Source organism: Chaetura pelagica, unplaced genomic scaffold, assembly GCF_000747805.2.
Source record: "Chaetura pelagica isolate M959 unplaced genomic scaffold, ChaPel_1.0 scaffold737, whole genome shotgun sequence".
Taxonomy (NCBI): Eukaryota; Metazoa; Chordata; class Aves; order Apodiformes; family Apodidae; genus Chaetura; species Chaetura pelagica.
Window position 1 is genome coordinate 746,959 of NW_009953813.1, and position 18,849 is coordinate 765,807.

General features: G+C 47.1%; 1 protein-coding gene across 1 annotated transcript; it reads right to left on the reverse strand.

Moving 5' to 3' along the window:
* Positions 1 to 2,909: 2,909 nt before the first annotated feature.
* KLHL25 (kelch-like family member 25) lies at positions 2,910 to 10,083 on the reverse strand. The gene is made up of 2 exons (XM_010001304.1): positions 8,271 to 10,083; positions 2,910 to 2,973 (listed from the first exon to the last, which is right to left on the reverse strand). The coding sequence occupies exon 1, from the start codon at positions 10,081 to 10,083 to the stop codon at positions 8,314 to 8,316; it is 1,770 nt and encodes a 589-aa protein (XP_009999606.1). The 3' UTR covers positions 2,910 to 2,973; positions 8,271 to 8,313.
* Between the last annotated feature and the right edge of the window lie 8,766 nt (positions 10,084 to 18,849).

An 18,849-nucleotide genomic window follows, 5' to 3' on the forward strand; every position in this document is an offset into this window, starting at 1 on the left:
CTCTTTCCCAAGTGCTTTCTCCCAGACAAAGCTGAGCTTGACCTGCTGAGATGGCAAAAAAGCTCTTTTAAAAGAGCAAAACAAGTAGTGTTTACATTTCTTTCCCTGCACCTCCAGTCAAAGCCCAGCCCAGCTCTGGCTGTAGCTGTATTCTGAGTGTTACATCTGTTTCCATCTCCCACTCCCCTTTTACTTTGTTACTGCTAACCAAGAAGCCTTTGTATTTTGCATTGCATTTAATTCCATAGCAACAGGTTGCTGCTGTGACAGCAGATGGTGATTGCTTTTGAATTGTCTTTCAGGCAAGCTCCAGAACAAATACAAAAGAGCAGATCTTTCATGGCTCATATCAAAGCTAGCCAGTGGCAAACCCTCCAGAGCTGGTATTTAAAGTCCCAGCGTCCCATATAAAACCTGAATCAACAAAACTGAAAGGGATTTCATTCACACACTTGCTTTATTCCTGTCCTGCTCATCAAACAGTAATTTCTACCCTGAATTGGCTTCCCAAAAGGCTCTTTAATGAACTTTTTTCTATAGAGCTTTACATTTGTATGTGCCCAGCTTATGTCAGCTAACACTGCTGCCCACCCAGCTCCCGCAGGCAAGGGCACATGTTCTCAGTCTCCTTTACAGCTCAGAAACTCAGGCCCCAAATCCCTTTCAGACCATGCATAACACTCATAGGAAGTTTTGCTTCCTAAGCTCCTGGCAATAAGGGGAGACAATTATGAATGTGCAAGGTTGTTGTGTTTTGCCTGGTGTCTGTTAGCTGATCTGAGCGATGCTCTCACGCTCCCCATCCTCAGCAAAGCTGGAACTGCTAGTCTTGTAGTGGGGGAAGCCCAGACCCTTCCCAAAGCAGGCGTGGATCAGATCCCAGCTCCTTTGTAATCAGGAGATGTGCATGGAAGAGAAGTGTGAACAGGAGCCCCAGCTGGAAAGCCCATCTTGCCTGTCAGTGGGCCCCTTTCTTGGGAGCTGCAGCAGCCAAGAGAAGGCAAATAAAGAAAACAGAAGTATAAATTCTTCTAGTCTTCCTTAGACATTACTGGCTTTCCCTGCAGGAGTATGGCTGTGTCTGGGATGGCCCCCCTCAACCTATTTGGAATGTATTAGCATTACAGACTTGCAAGGTGTCTTAGAATCATGGCACGGTCAAGTTGAGTGAGAGCAGCCGCAGAGAAGGAGACACATGATGTCCTCAGGACATAAGGAGCCCTGGATTTCATTCCCAGATCTACCACTAACCTTGGACAAGACATTTGACATTGTGCCTCAGTTTCCCAAATGCTGAAGCAATAATAATTACAGCTGGGCTGGCTGCTTAGGAGGTTGTTTGTGAACCGCCCCATAGAGCACCAACCCTGTTATTATTCCTCAGCCCTGTTATTAGACCTAAATCCAACTTGCTTAAGAACGAAGACTCCTGTGAAAAACACACAAACGGTTTCCCAGATCATCATTTTTATTAAACTTTGCAGGCAGCTGGAGGAAAAAAAAACACAACCAACCCTAGAAAATGTAAATAAACGTCATTCAGAGCATCACAGACCAGCTGGGCACAAAGTGTATTCTCTTCCCGGCAGCAACAGGCGCTCACTGCTCCGAAAAGACCTTTGTTGTTTGAAGCCGTGTCAAGACTTTTCATCACATTGCATCATTCAGCTGGCCAGGCTACAGCTTCACCTAATCCAGGGGCGAAAGGCAAACCTGGAGCATCTGCAGAACTCGATCTGCTGCAGAGAGAAGCAGGATGCTGAGGCGGTACAGGATCAGCCTTTGGTGGTGGCCAGCCCTGGAAGAGGCCAGGCCAGAAGCTGCATCCCTGTATAGACAGCCAAAATCCACGTGCCCTCCTCCACAGTGTGAATGAGGAGCGGCCCAGGCTGATGGATAAACGCAAACACAGTCGGCAGCCAACACACACGGATAACCTGGCAGACAACATGCCACCAGACAAGCTCCCACTGCTTCAAGGTAGAGTCAGGATGAATGGCACAGTGGGAAGGAGGGGATCAATCCCCACCCTGCTCTGCCATGCTCCCCCCAGTTCACTCCTTTTCCCTCCGAGACCTGGCTAGAGGCACAGGCTTTCCCCGCTGCACCTCTGCTCCTGCTCATTTGCTAATTACGCCCTCACCCACGCGCTGCTGGGCGAGCGCGGTGGGGAAGCTCAGAAGACCGGCTCTGAGCACGCGGTGAGTTTTATCTGCTGAATATCTGGGCAGCGGTGCCGGTGCCTTGGCACGCTAACAGAGCTGCTGTGCTCTTCCCAGCAGCTGTGCACAGGGAGCTGCCTGCCCTCTGAATAAATTGCAACCGGCTGCGGCAAGGAAAGGGTTGTGGGTAGCAGGGGTAAAGGGCCCAAAGTGCAAAGCAAAAGGCACCTGCCCTGTTTTGCTGAGGTACCCAGTGCTCCCATGCTTTAATGTTTTGGCTGCCATCACCTCCACAGAAGAGCCAGGGGATGGGGGAGAGGCAGGTGCTCTCTGCTGGGCTGCTCCAGCCCCTTTTCCCTTTAAAAAATACTTCCAATTCACCCAAACAGCAGCCCTTGCCGTGTTAAAAAAATATCTCTTAGCCCTCTCAACTGAGTAACAAAAAGCACCTAACAGCAACACATGCTGTGCTTGCCAAGGGATGCAGCCTGGTGCCCACCCTCCATCTCCCCAGTGCTCTCAGTCCACCAGCACCCATGAGCTGTCCCCATATCCCCGTACCCAGCCCCATCCCAGCAGCCAGTGCTTCCAGCTCCTCACTGTCCCTGTGCAGCAGCCAGTGGTGAGGCTGGGTGGCCCTTTGTGCCCCCATGTTGTGGGGCTGGTGGCAGAGCCAGCTGTGCTTCCTGCTTCTGGTGCGGGGAAGGGATGAGAAAGGCTCCTCAGAGTCCTGTGCTGGAGGACAGGAGGGGACTCAGCAGCTGCGCTGAGTCCAGCAGCGAGACCAGGGACATGGATGTGACTCTGGCACCTGGGGAGGGAAAGACAAAGCTCATTATTAACAGATGTGATGCTTGGTTTAGCTGTTGCAGGGCACAGCTGGCACAATGCACCAGAAAAGCGGTTGCACATTGGCAGTATTGGGGTAACCAGCCCACCCAGAATCCCAGACACGTGATGGTGGAAAGCAGCTGGTTTACTGGAGTTTGGGGTGTGTTCTTTCACAGGATAGGGGAGAGAGTGGGTGTTCAGCTGGGGAGGGCTCAGAACACCGGGGAGCTGGGCAGAGCCAGCCAGGAAACTTCTGTAGACGTGACAAGGGAATGAAAAGTTGAGGGAAATAGAGTTCTAGCTTCTTTTTTTTTTTTTTTTTTTTAATATAGATATTTTTTTAGGGCAGGGAGGAGGGCCCAAGAACTTGAACAGACAAAACAAAAAGACCCTTTTTCTCTTTTTCCACCCGTTCCTCCAAAACCATCCATATGACTGATGTTTCCACGGGGTTGATTAATCCAGTCTGGGACCAAGCTCAGACTGCACATGTTTCCATCTGCCCAGGGTTAGGAAAAGCCTGATTTTCATCGACTTTCCTCCCCAGGCCAGCCACTCCCTTCCAACACTCCTGATAAACTGGCTTCAGAGACAACCAGCTGCTTCGAAAGAGCAGCAACAGCAAAAAAACTGCAGTCCCTGTTTATCTGGCCTTGCTATTATGCACATGCAAATGGTTTCCCTAGGAGCCACGGAGAGGAACTGGCTGTGACTTTCTTTCACAGGATAGGGGAGAGAGTGGGTGTTCAGCTGGGGAGGGCTCAGAACACCGGGGAGCTGGGCAGAGCCAGCCAGGAAACTTCTGTAGACGTGACAAGGGAATGAAAAGTTGAGGGAAATAGAGTTCTAGCTTCTTTTTTTTTTTTTTTTTTTAATATAGATATTTTTTTAGGGCAGGGAGGAGGGCCCAAGAACTTGAACAGACAAAACAAAAAGACCCTTTTTCTCTTTTTCCACCCGTTCCTCCAAAACCATCCATATGACTGATGTTTCCACGGGGTTGATTAATCCAGTCTGGGACCAAGCTCAGACTGCACATGTTTCCATCTGCCCAGGGTTAGGAAAAGCCTGATTTTCATCGACTTTCCTCCCCAGGCCAGCCACTCCCTTCCAACACTCCTGATAAACTGGCTTCAGAGACAACCAGCTGCTTCGAAAGAGCAGCAACAGCAAAAAAACTGCAGTCCCTGTTTATCTGGCCTTGCTATTATGCACATGCAAATGGTTTCCCTAGGAGCCACGGAGAGGAACTGGCTGTGACTTTGTTCTGGCAATACCAGTGAGGCTGTACAGGTTGCAAGCAAACCAACCCAGCAGCATGCAGGTAAACTGCAGCATTTAGGAGCTGGGAGATTATCCTGAGGATTTTGTAGGCTGCTGGGAGCCAGGAGCAATCCGTGGCAAGAAAACCCTGCAGCTTCTTAAGAGGTAAATTCTGACCAAGTGCTGCTCCATGTGCAAGAAAAGCCAAACCAGGCAGCAGTAAAACTGCCTTTGCAAAAAGTCTTGTTATCGAAGCTGTAATTAAGTAATCAGGAAAAGTCACTGAACAGATCCAAAATTTAAGTGTAACTGTGGCACCAGAATACAGTTCTGGGTCTCGCACAGTGCCTAAATCCTTGCAGGAGCTCTGGGGCCAAAGTTCACCTTTTAGGTACCAGAGCAGCCACAAAACTTGCAGCCTCAGCTGCTGAGCCACCCAACAGTGGGCACCAGCCCCCTTGCAGTGCCACCTTGCAGCCTTCGCAGGAGCCAAATCCACTAAATGGCTCAGGTGAGAGCCACAAAATGGGCTCTTGAGCTTTCAGATGAGCCTGAGGAATAAGTGCCTGAGCAGTGCGGGGCCACCAGTCTCAGCTTCCTAACACCTAGACCATGAGGAGGGTCCTGCAGGAGCTGAAAGGCACCAGGAGGGGAACACATGGCTCCAAGCTGCTACATAACTGTTTGTTTTGAGATGGGAACTCTTAACATCTCCACCCCAGAGGAGTGTTGTAGCTCAGAAACCAGCACAGAAGGATGCAGCAACTTCCCTCTCCATCTCATCTTCCCTATGTGCAATCTGTGAGCAGCTCCCTCTTCCCCAGTAACCATCCTCATTCCTAGCTGAAGACTATCCTCTCTGGCCCAAGCTCATCTGTTACTCTGCCCAATGAAAATGGAAGCATCACACAGGACAGATGGTTGGAGAAGCCACTTTGAATTTGGAGACAGGCAGCTTGGAGAACCTGTTCCTGGTACTGCCTGAAATCACCTCCTTGGAGGTGTGGAGTTGTCCTTATCAACTGTCATGGCCCAGGACTGCAACAAACCACCCAACATCGTCCCCTAAGCTCCTGGCTGGGCTTTACCTGTGTTTATAAACACGAGAGTCTTTATTAGCAGAATGCTAGTATTTTATTTCCCTTTTGTAACAATTTGCCTCCTCGTGGCTCCATCACCATGGGTGGGAGGAGACCAGGCTTGCACGTTTCATATTGCTAATCACACTTGATCCCTGGAATTAACTGCCAGCAATAAACCCTAAATTAATGTCGCATGGCATCCTTGGCAGGGGCCCTGGGACCTCTGCCGGAAGGTGCCCTGGCTCCAGCTGGGAAGGGTGAAGGCCATGCCCCTGAGGAAACATTTCCAGCTGATCAGCTTTATGCTTTAAATGAAAAGCAGCTTGCTGTTTTCTGATCAACATTTATCAAGGATGTATTATTTGGATTTCAGGGCTAGTACTGAATGCAACCTCACCAGTTTATAGGCAAGAAGGCTGCCTTTTTCATGAGTACAAAGTGCTATTTCCAACTGTGTGATTGCCCAGGCCTTTCCCCACTCCCCCAGCTTGCTCTGTTCTGAGGGCATCTTGGATGGTCCCTCCTGAGCCTTCTACAGCTAAGGAGTTGCCATAGGATTACCATTCCCAAGGCACACCAGCACCTGGGCACGTGCTGGCCAGCCTGCCTTCTGGGTGCCCCTTGAAGGATCCCACGGGGACCAAAATGGGTGTTGCAAAGGTGACCTTGCATGGTGGGAGCTGAAAGGCAGAAGATCCGCAACAAGACCTGCTGTAGGATAAGGCAGTAGTTGCAAGACTCTATAGCCAGATACCCCAGTTTCTGAGCTCAGTTTTGGCACGGGTGCAGGCAAGTCAGCCAAGTAAAGCATGTGGGACATGGCTGGTGTGGTGTGGACTACACATTTAGGTCTGGCCTTCACTCATCAGTCTCAGTACTTTATTTAAGGAGCTGTCACCATGGCTGAGGCCGTAACAATAACTTAGGTTTCTTTAAAAAAAATCTCTAGAAAAATGGAGTAAAGAGACATGCTGTCTGGCAAGAACTCATGTATTTTAAATACTTCTTTTAACTGAAGAGTGGAGGCAAAGCCAAAAAAGCACATAAAACCCTCACACAGTGACTTTTCACCAGTTTTATTTGTAGGTTGGCTTATTACAGTTCCTAGCTTTCTTATGATTGTGCCAGACTCCAGTTTACAGAGGGGGAAAATCTATATAACCCCCACAAAGCTGTTCATTAAGTCTGAACAACCCAAATACTGTACAGGGGGAAAAGGCAGGAGAGGAAAATAATGTCTGTCTTGAGAGACTGCTTTTTATTCCATGGCTGAACAATCAACTCCCACCTCAAAATAGTCCCTGTTTCTATTCCCAGCAGTGTAGCTGGTGTTGAGTTTTAATATTCAGATGCATCTGCTACCAGAGAAAATTAATTTTCAGCTCTACAATGGCTCTTAAAGGGAGGCCCCATTGACCTGAGTTGAAAATTATGGAGTCCTCAAACTCTTTGCTGCAATATTTAATAGTTAATTAGATTACTAAGTCACTGTGACAGATGCTAGGCAACGCCTGAGGAGGAGAATTTGGAAAGGCCATTATCTTCCAGTGCTGGGAAAGCTGTCAGATATCTCATTTTAACCCTTTCCATTCTTGCCCTGCCCTCACTGTGGTCCAGCTCGTGTTAAAACCAGGTGTTTCACAAATCAAAGGCCAGCATAATGTTCTGGATGGATAAAAGAGGGTGGTCATGCTGGGCAAATGCCTGGCAGCGGTGTCAGGAGCTCCTCCTTGGTTCCCAGCTGGCATCAAGAGAGATGATCACTGGGAGATGCCAGTAATTTCACCTGATGGGCAATTCCCAGGCACACCAACCACACCAAGTGGGAAGTAGGGAAGTGTGAGGGTGGTAGAAGGGCAGCATTCTTTCTTCCCTGTATTAAGTGAAGTGGATTTTGATGAGTCTATGGGAGAATTTCCCTGCCTACAGTCCCCACCTTCCAAACAAACCCGTAAGTGAAAGCTTGTCAATCCTGCCCCCCTACAAAAGGGTTTCCCAGCTCCTTCAGCGAGCTGGGAGGTAGTGTCCAATCACTAAAGCAGGGTTGTGTGTGTTGTCAGCACCATGAAACCTGCACTAAGCTAGCAGAGGTGTCATGGACTTCCTGGGAAGTTGATGCTAACCGAGTGTTGCCTGTTTGATTTCACAATCCAAGCTGGGAATAGTTTTTGGCCTTTGTCTGCCCAGTTGCATGAGGGTACACATTGGTGAAGACATACAGAGCTCTGTGGAGCAAAGCTGGTAACCAGAATGGCAACAAAGCATCCCACTGGGGAGGAACCAACAGTCCTGTCCCAATGGCTTTGCAATAGCACCTTCTACGACCAAGTGAGAACTGAAGCACCAGAATGTGATGAGGACATCAAGAGTTTCCACCAACTATCTTACTCTCACACACCCCAAAACACCAATAAACACATTCTTCTTCTGGTTACAAAACCCCTTCCCTCCCACTCAGGTCTCACACAGAAGTCTCAGAAGTTCTGATTTAACAAGCAACAGTCTGGATGTTAAATAAATATCAGGACCATCAAATGCACTGTGGCTTCTACACTTCTGCTACCCACTGAAATGAAAATACAGAGCACAAAAAGAGTTGCAAGAACCACTAGTATCCCAAGGATCACTTGCCTGCATATTCACTAGCTCCAAATAAATCACCCAGATATCCAGCAAAAATATCTAACTACCCGCAACCACCCATGGAGATTTTGCTTCAGATACTGAGGGAACCATCCAGAAATTAAAGACCTGGGAGCTACCTAAACTTACAACACGGCAGATATTATTATGCTTTTCTGGCACTGCATCCCACCTTTAAATACACCCTTCTCATAAAACATGAGGAACCTGGAACCTGTGGCTTCAGCGTGGTGTGTGGAGATACACCTGAGGCAAGACAGCAAGTTTCAATTTAAGAGAAGACCCTTACCTCATTGACCTCCTGGATACAAGCCCCCAGGCCCTGACCCTCATCATGATGGCAAGTGCTTCCAGGTGCTGACAAAAGCAGTGGGGATGAGCGAGTAAGGCACCGTTGTGATACAGTTCCATGTGTCTGATGTAGGGTCATAGCAGTCCAGCGTTTTGCACCTCTGAGTCCCAAAGTAACCCCCCACCACATAGAGTTTATTCCCCGAGGCCAAAGCATGGCACGACATGCGCTTGGCTGTCATGTCCCCAATGCGTGTCCACTGGTCCGTCTCGCAGTCAAAGCGGTAGGCAGATGCTGCCGTGAACTCAGTGTCTCCTCCCATGATGAAGATCTGGCTGCCCAGGACCGCAGCTGCCGTGTAGCGCCAGGGCTGTGGGCACTCGGCCTTGATCATCCACCGATTCTCAGCTGGATCATAGCACTGGACTTTGGACACCATGTCTCGGTGAATGCTGGTCCCACCAAAGACAAAAAGCTTGAGCCTGGCGCTCACCACCGCAGCGTTGCTCACTCCATCTCTCAAAGGAGCCACCATAGTCCATTTGTTGGATATGGGATCATACTTCTCTACTTGCTTCAAGGAAACAGAAGGAGATGCAGGAAAGACTCCAGCTACTGCAGTATGTCCACCAACCACATACAGGCAGTTCTCCAGTTCAGCCGAGCCATGGCCAAATCGAGCAATTAACATGGGCGCAGCCTTTGACCATTCCTCATGGACAGTGTCATACACCCACACGTCTTTTGAGACCCCGTTTTCTGAGCCCCGGCCTCCAGTGATATATACTTTGCAGCCAATGGCACAGGCACTAAACTCCTTCCGTGGACTCGGCAGGTCTGCTTTGGGGATAATTTCCTTTGCTTTGTGATCCACTTGGTAGATCTTATCACACATGAAGGTCTGTCCTCCCAGGATCAGCAAGGTATGCCCAGCTTTGCGAGGCCTGGCACAGGGACTGGTGACCACTCCATCATTCTGGAGGATCTTCTTCTTGCACTGAATAGCTTCATCCAAGACAAGCTTGTTCCTTTCATCCACCATGATCAAGTCCTCACAAGCTAAGGCTTCCTTGAGGCATTCAGAAGGAAGCAAGGCCAGACGAACGTTCTTCAGAAGTTCTGGGAGATAAGCTTTCCGCTCATCCAGATCATATTTCACCCACTGGATGACAGCCTTGAAGACCTTTTCTTCATCCTCAATTTCCAGCTCATCACTGGAAATGAGGTCCAGCAGAGTGTCCTTGGAAAGGTTGTTGAAGTCCTCACTCTTGTGAACAGTCTCAAAGTTGACCAGGCACATCCTCCAGGAAAGCTCATAGAGCCGCCGGCACTGATGAGCATCTGAGAGCAGCATCATGCCCAGGCAGTTGGAAGGGTAGAGGTTCTTCTCCAGGAACTCAGCTGCCGCATCTCGGACATCATGGAACTGGAGCATGTCTCCAGCCTCCAGCAGGGACTCGGCATTCTCCTCATTGATGATGATCCGAGAGGAGTAAGCAAAGTCCAGCAGTAGCTCCAGCACCTCTGGGTGGAGGCTGTCATGGAAGTTCACCTCATCATCCAGGCTTTCCCGGAGGCCATTGCTAAACATGGCTTCAAAGTATCTGCTGGAGGCAGCCAGCACTGCCCGGTGACATGGGAACGATCGGTTTCCCGCCCAAAGGGTGACATCAGTGAACATGCAGTGCTTCCGCAGGGTGTTCAGATGGGACAAGACACAGTCTGGGTGGGAAGCTTTGTGAAACAGCAAGATGTTCATGGAGCCGGTGCTAGTCCGGGATTTACGGTTTTCGTGGACACTGACTGACATGGTGACAGAGCTCTTGCCTGCAGAGGAACAAAGAGAAAAAAACCATCATTCTCTTGTTTTTACTGATGTAAGGCATGGAGAAAAATGCATTCCTGGTGCACTGTCAGTAGTGGATTTCAAACCTGAAGCACCAGGTGACACACCGGTGTTCCTGCTCTGCGGGTGCTCCTGCAGCCTGGCTTGCAGAGCCTGTGCCTCCAGCACCCTCACACCCTCCAAAAACTGAACTCAGGCTGAGCAGAGTGGGAAGGCAGAGCAGGGTGAAGGGAGGAATTCTGCACTTTGGTTTCTGCAATGGAGCAACAAAGTGAAGCAATCAAAACCCAAACTTGACATTAAATTGTTTCAACAGCCCCTAGAGGGTATTGGCAAACCACAGAAGAGTTATTTTTCCTTAGAAAACAGCATTAAGAGAGCAGTGTATCCAGGATAAAGGGCACTGGTCTGTTCTTGGTTTTGCAGAAATCAACTTTGGCTTCTGATTTTTAGGAAGATAACTGCAGATTTAAGAAAGGCAATTGCTACAGGTTTTATTTATGGAATATTTAGCTACCAGAACAAGCCAAAGTTTTGAACAAATTGTACCAAACCCTGTCATTGTAGTTCTTGTTGATAAAAGTCAAAAGACACTTCATGTGACTTAAATGTTTTGCAGGACAGACTCACATCACAGAATAAGACAAGAGACAGCTGAATTACGCTTTTTAACAGACAGGCAGAAGCAAACACAAGTAGCTACTATTTTATTTAAGCACTACCCGATACCTACCCTTGCCTGTAGAAGAAAAACCCTTTAGACCAATCACATTAATACTACTTAGATGATGAAATCCACGTTGTTTTCTCCAAAATATTTACCCAGCTCTGTTTGGTCCCCCATGCAACTAAAGTAGACAGGCAGATCTGCATGCAGTCCTCCTCTCTTACAGCAGAAAGTCAGCACTGAAGTCAGGAGCATGATTGTCCTGAGGTTTCAAAAATTAGCAGGAAGGACCCAGTTTGGATGCACAGAGCATCAGGGTCTGCTGCCTCCAGCTCAGCTTCCCTGCCAGCACCAAGCAGTTGTAAGGAACACCTACAAGGTAGGGAGAGTAGGCCTAATTCACAGAAAAAAAGGGTTGCCTGAGAAACACTGTCTGCCTCTGCTACATCATCTCTACCACCCAGCATTTTTCTACCTCCTTTCTACCTCATCTTCCAAAAAATACTGCAGTTTTGCTTTGCAGGCTGGAGACATCAGGGCTGAAATCCCATGGCATCCTGCTCCAGCCACCAAATTGTTTAGAAACACAGATACAGTTAAGGAATGTTTCTTGTTGGGTTCTTTTTTTTGTGTGTGTTGTTTGATTGGTATTTTACCTTGTTTTTCACAGCCTGAGGTCTTTCTCAAGAGTCTTTCTCCGCTGCAAGCACAAAGTCTACCGATCAGTCCTGTCTTCCCCAGCAAAGCTGAGTTCATCCCTGTACACCCCAGCCCAGCACGCAGGGTCCTGGGGGAAACCACAGAATGCCAAGAGAGCAGACGCAGCATTCCCAGGCTGCCAGTGGGTCGCAGCCCTGACCCGGCAGAGACCTGGAGCTGCACAGCCCTCCCACGCTCCACGGGTGGATGACCTCAAGCAGAGGCAGATGGCCAGATAAGCTGCCTGACTCAGGCTCTGCTCACAAGCTTCCTACCTCCCGCTTCTCCAGCACCTGCAAAAGAGTCCAAATTGAACAAGCAATTGTGGGCACGTCCCTCCTGCCTCACCTCCTGCCGTGAATTATTGATGCTCGTGCTCCCAAGGTCTAACTCATTCCTCAGGGCTGTGTTGCAGTCCAGGCAAAAGGTCCTTCAGGGCTTCTCCATGCAGAAAAGATAGCTTGCCCAAGCAGCCACAAATCCTACCTGGCCTCCAAGGCAGGCAGCAGCATTGCCGTGGGTGTTGGGATTGGACACGGGCATGCTCCTCACCAAAATCCCTGCAGCCCAGGCTTGAGGCTGCCAAGCTCATTTTGCTCATGATCAGAGGCTGCGAGGAATCAAGGCTCCAAAATAGGAAGGAAAATACCATTACGGAGCTGCACTTTGAAGTGCATCTGAGGGAAATGGTTTCCAATGTCTACACCCAGCACAGGGTCAACACCAATTTAAGAGGTGATACAGATTTGCGTGTCAAAGCTCTTATAAGACCGAAGCAAGGAATACAAATGAAACATTTATGAGCCTGCTAAAAGCTATTGATTTAGGTTTCTATTCCCACAACCTCAGAAACCACCTTCTCATTGCTGCTGCTTTGTTTGCTTGCAGTTCAGGTCAGCTGTTCAATATTAACCTTTGATTTGCTTATGCACAAGAAATTAAGCAATTTATATAGGACCGCAATGGAAACAATAAAAAAAAAATTGCAGGAAGGCAGAATCATTTTTTCTAATACTAAGATTAGAAAAGCCACTACTGAGAATGGAAGGTGAAGGTCATTTAGAAATGAAAAAATGTCTATATAAAAGCTGCAGCAGAGCCACTTTGTATCTATATACAGACAAATACATGTATACACACACATTCTCATATATATATAAATAAATATAAAATCTCAGGCTTCTAACATCAAACATCTTGCCCAGGGCACTGGGTAACCAAATAATATTTCTACGCAACAGGTATTGAACAGCATCTAGGGAATGAATTGGCGAGTTCCAGTCCCTATTAGCACTGTTGTTCATAATACCTTGTACAGCTGCAAGCCTGAAAGCTAGAGAGGCCACAACCCCTTTACTTGGTCTCTCCTGGAGCCAGGTTATGACATTGGAGGTCACTAGTCACAGATCAGCAGGGCTAGACAGACTGTTAAATTGAAACTAAAGCAGCTTCTCAACTCTAGTGTGCAGCCATCTCACCAGCAAGGCTTGCTTGTGGTTTTCAACAACCTCCAAACAGCTTGTTTTGAGGGTTTCTTGAATCCTAGCATAGCTGGGCACAAGGAGAAAAGTGGCAGGTACTAATTCTTCCCCTCACAAACACACCCCATTGTATCTCTCAGGCTACCAGAGAACTTGGCATCATCCCACCCGAATGAGATGAACAGAAACTGCAGGCAGCAGCTATTTCATCTGATGGGTTTCGTCCAAGATTTAGCTGCCTTATAAACCTCAAAAGCCTGTAACTAACAGGATCTTTTACAATTTTCATGATGTGTAAAAGCATATGCTTCAAGTTAAGCAAAGTTTAAGTGAAGTGATGAACAGGCTGGACACATGATATGCTCTTACAGGCACTTCTCAGCAGCAGATGCATGCAGAGCAGAATTTGGCCCTTGCCCCATTCCTTGCTTCACTTACCCAGCTACTGAGCTAAAGAGAAAAAACAGAATAAGGAGTATTTTACACAAAGAAACCTGTCAGTGGCTTCTGCCAAGCTCCCACCTGCTCTGAGAGAGCTCAGGGGGTTATCAGAGCTCCCAGCTGCATCTTCCATCACGCAGGAAGCTATCACTGGAACAGACGTGTCAACACCAACAGCAGAAGCCATGACCTGAACAAACGGGGTCTTGGATTTCTCCACACTGCTTTCATTTTTCCTTCCTTCAAAAGGCAGTTATTGAAAAAAATAAGTATCTACTCTATATCCTTTAAGAAGGATCTTTGTGCATGCAGAGGCAGATGATAACCCTTCTTCCATATGGATGAGAGCAGAGGGGCATGAGCTTTTTGACAGCTATCCAACACTGTCTGCTGGCTACAATATTCCCCTGGCTGTCTGCAGCCTTTGTACAGCAGATATAGGAAAGACAGGATTTTTCCAGCAGAGCAAGATAATGGTGCTTTGGAAATCCTTTCACTCACCCACACAGGGCAGACAGCAACCCAGAAGGAGTTTGGCTGAGGGAGAAAAGATCCCTCAAATATCAGCACATGAGGAAAACAACCCAGCAGCCTCTGTGGACAGGACAAAGCTGGCAAAGAGAACAAGGGGCAAAAACAAACCACCAAGCTGAAAAATCTCCCCACCCGAACAACAGCCACAGTTCTCCTGTCCAAGTGCCTCTTGCTTCATACAAACTGTGCCTCAGCAGAAGGCTGACCTCCCAGGCTGGTGGGTCGCCATGTCAGAGTCTTGCCCGTATGGGTCATTTAGGAGACCCCCAGGAGACACTCTGTTACCTCTTGAAAAATCCAAGCAGGACTTAGAAATCAGACACTTTGAAGCTTTATCAGGCCCTGGTCCCCAGTCACAAAAGAAGCACATAGGAGAGAACAGCTCAAAATGACTATTGATACACGGACTATATTGAGCGAGGCTTGGGGTTCCCCCTCCATCATAAAGCAGCAGGCTGTCCATAAATCTCCCATTTCATTCGCTATCTACAGGGAATAATGAGCTGAAATGCTGCTTCCTTTCAAGAGGACAATATTTGGGAGTGAATAAGATGTTCCCCAGTGGGACTTCAGGGGATCAAGAATCATTTCTGCTTAGAAGTGCAAAACTACAGGGTTTATAAGTGTTCTCCCAAGACTGTGAAGGTTGGCTAAACACCAACAAAGAGCCCAAATCCCATGAACCAAAGCTGGCACTTTCTATTTGCCAATCAGACTTTCAGAGAAGCAGCAAGCAGAACACATTTCTTTTTGTCCCATTCAATCACGAACCATTTAAGGCTATAAATAAGTAAATAAAGAAGCAGTAAGCTTCCTCACTGGCTGAGCAGAGAAGACCTTGAAGAAGCTGCTTATACTGCAGCAAACATTGATTCCCAAGCAGTCAGCCATACAGGCCCTCCATGTAAGGACTGCACTCCACCTATAGTCACTCCTTCCAAACCAGAGTAGACCCACCTCAAGCAGCCAGAGATGTCTACTTTTGCAGGGAGACAGGCATAAGAGTAATTTTTTTTCTCTCCCATTTCACAGTATCAAATCTTTGGGATGAAATACCATCTCAAATTCAGCCAAAGTTCAGTTTCTCCTTGGAAGCACTGGGATAAATTCTATACCATTAGTAATGTGCCTGCTTTCTCATCCCAAATATCTGTACTTTTCCAAAGCCTTCAGGGACTACACCAGTGGTACTTAGGCCAGCAATGCCATCCAAAGACAAAAATACAAGTTTAGAACCAGTTTTCCCCTTTTTACTGCATCCCAAAACAAAAATACTGGTTTAGAACCAGTTTCCCCCTTTTTAACTGCATCCCAAGACAAAAATACTGGTTAAGAACCAGTTTCCCCCTTTTTACTGGACAAAAATGCTGGTTAAGAACCAGTTTCCCCCTTTTTAACTGCATCCCAAGACAAAAATGCTGGTTAAGAACCAGTTTCCCCCTTTTTAACTGCATCCCAAGACAAAAATGCTGGTTAAGAACCAGTTTCCCCCTTTTTAACTGCATCCCAAGACAAAAATGCTGGTTAAGAACCAGTTTCCCCCTTTTTAACTGCATCCCAAGACAAAAATGCTGGTTAAGAACCAGTTTCCCCCTTTTTAACTGCATCCCAAGACAAAAATGCTGGTTAAGAACCAGTTTCCCCCTTTTTAACTGCATCCCAAGACAAAAATGCTGGTTAAGAACCAGTTTCCCCCTTTTTAACTGCATCCCAAGACAAAAATGCTGGTTAAGAACCAGTTTCCCCCTTTTTAACTGCATCCCAAGACAAAAATGCTGGTTAAGAACCAGTTTCCCCCTTTTTAACTGCATCCCAAGACAAAAATGCTGGTTAAGAACCAGTTTCCCCCTTTTTAACTGCATCCCAAGACAAAAATGCTGGTTAAGAACCAGTTTCCCCCTTTTTAACTGCATCCCAAGACAAAAATGCTGGTTAAGAACCAGTTTCCCCCTTTTTAACTGCATCCCAAGACAAAAATGCTGGTTAAGAACCAGTTTCCCCCTTTTTAACTGCATCCCAAGACAAAAATGCTGGTTAAGAACCAGTTTCCCCCTTTTTAACTGCATCCCAAGACAAAAATGCTGGTTAAGAACCAGTTTCCCCCTTTTTAACTGCATCCCAAGACAAAAATGCTGGTTAAGAACCAGTTTCCCCCTTTTTAACTGCATCCCAAGACAAAAATGCTGGTTAAGAACCAGTTTCCCCCTTTTTAACTGCATCCCAAGACAAAAATGCTGGTTAAGAACCAGTTTCCCCCTTTTTAACTGCATCCCAAGACAAAAATGCTGGTTAAGAACCAGTTTCCCCCTTTTTAACTGCATCCCAAGACAAAAATGCTGGTTAAGAACCAGTTTCCCCCTTTTTAACTGCATCCCAAGACAAAAATGCTGGTTAAGAACCAGTTTCCCCCTTTTTAACTGCATCCCAAGACAAAAATGCTGGTTAAGAACCAGTTTCCCCCTTTTTAACTGCATCCCAAGACAAAAATGCTGGTTAAGAACCAGTTTCCCCCTTTTTAACTGCATCCCAAGACAAAAATGCTGGTTAAGAACCAGTTTCCCCCTTTTTAACTGCATCCCAAGACAAAAATGCTGGTTAAGAACCAGTTTCCCCCTTTTTAACTGCATCCCAAGACAAAAATGCTGGTTAAGAACCAGTTTCCCCCTTTTTAACTGCATCCCAAGACAAAAATGCTGGTTAAGAACCAGTTTCCCCCTTTTTACTGTACAGAGCAGCAAACTAGAAACCTGAAGTCACCTACTGTGTTGTCTTCACAGGGAAGAGCTCCTTGCAAAGCTTCTCAGGAGAAAGAGCAGCGTGGCAACACACTGTCAAATACAGAACCCAGACACAGCTGCAGTTGAGATGCAATTTCCCAACGTCAAAAGGTTTGAGAAGGGGGATCTATTACATGCAGGCATTCACGTACTCACAGAGACAGCTCCGGCTCCAAAAGTGGAAAAAAAAACAACGGAAAACAGGAAAAGATGGTGGGGGAGGGAGGCAGAAAACAAGGAAAGGGAAGAAACAAATGTAAACATATTTTCAGATTATTTTTGTGTCCTTGCATAATACAGTGAATTATTAGGTACACAGCTTCAAGCTGCTTGAAATGCTCGATATTAACGATGCCCTTCTGTAAAGAGTGCTTGAGATGAAAGGAATTAAAATAGCACCTGGCACTTTGTGCAGCACTGCACTCATTGAGCGTGGAGCCTGGGCTGCTGCCAGGTGAGCAGCAAAGGACCTTCACCACATCATCTCCCAGGCATGCTCTCTGCTCTGTCCACATGCCTGCGTGCCTGGATGCAGACTTTGCTCTCTAACAAATTGTGTTCATCTCCAGCAACTCCGGTGAATTTAGTGGTTTGCCTTGTCAGCCAAAATTTGTGCTTGTTTTCTTCAGGATGACTAATGTAGCAAAGATGCAACTGTGATTTTGCACACTGGAATTCAGGCAACGTAATTCTGCCATGAATCAGAGGGTATCTCTGTAACAGCTAGATTTGGCCTTCCTGACAAACTCTAATTTTTCATCATGCTTGCAAATAAGCAAGCCAAGGAAAGACAGTTCACTCCATCCCTCCAGTGCAGAATTTCTGATCCTGCCCCAGCCTCTTAGACTGGAAGGTTTCCTTATCATTTATTCTCATTTTCTCACTTTCTAGTCTAGCCTGTATATCTGAGACAGAAAATAGAGAGACCATGTGAAAGGCTCCTTCTGTTGGCTTAGACAGAAACTGGGAGGTTTTCCAAGCCCAATTCTGTAGGCTCCAGGAGATCAGATTGTCTGGAGAAGGTCTGGGCATGTATCTGAACGTGCTTACTAAAGCAAAGCTGAACTCAGAAACTTGGTCTGTCTATCACAGCTTCATATCCCATTCTCCCCAGCACCTACTATTCCTCCTTTTAAACCTGTGCTCCATTGAGCCCAAAGCCACCACAAGAATCTACTGAATGCCATCTACCATAGAAAACAAAAGCAGTATTGCCAAGCTTACCAATTAGTGAGGTTCTTGTTCTGTCTTGCAAAAGCACTGGTGAAAGGGGCAGCAGTGCCTCAAATCTGTAAGACATGAACTAAGCTGAGCCAAAGGTGACCGTGTTCCAACCAAAATAAAAATGCCCATAGGAAACCCACTTTGCCTGCAATACACGCAGCTTTATTTGCAAATCAGGTATTGGACTTGCTACTTTGCAATTGAGATACTCCATAAAGCTTCTTGAGCTACCTGTGAGGCAATCAAATAAAGCTCACATTCACCACCAAGCACACTGGCTGTGCAGTTCCTGGGAATACCACACCCTCCTACAGCCACTATCCAAACTGGGATAAATAACGCTTTTAGGGGCAGTTCAGGCTCCAGACAATAGCTTTTCATCGCTATGTCTTAACCCCAGTGGATCTTTTCAGAGCCCATGATTCATTTCAGAGGCTGCTGTGGGGTTTTGTCCACCCTGCCTGCCCTCTAGCTCCACCAGTGAATAAACCCCATTCTACCAGATCAATCACAGTCGCTTTGCAAAATGAATGCAGGGCTGCAGAGGAGGCAAGTAAGTTTGCAGTCCCATGTCCCAAATTATACTCAAAAAGACTGCAGAATGGAAATAATCTACTTGATCGCAGTATCAACCCCAGCTCTATCTGGACAGGATTAAAGTCTTTTTCAAGCAAGCCAACTTGCTAATATGATGTGAAGGGAAAAGGCTTTTGGTACTTCAAATACAGAGGAGCAGAACCACATGCCACTTCCCAGGGAGAGTTCAGAAGATGAGATGTGGTCTACGTCAAATTAAAGCCAGAATAACCACTGCAGTCGCTGACTCCAGAAAGCATATTCAGATCCTCCCACTCCCTCTCTGTGCATTGTGCCTGGCTCTGAGGTTGGCAGAGCTGATTGCTCCAAT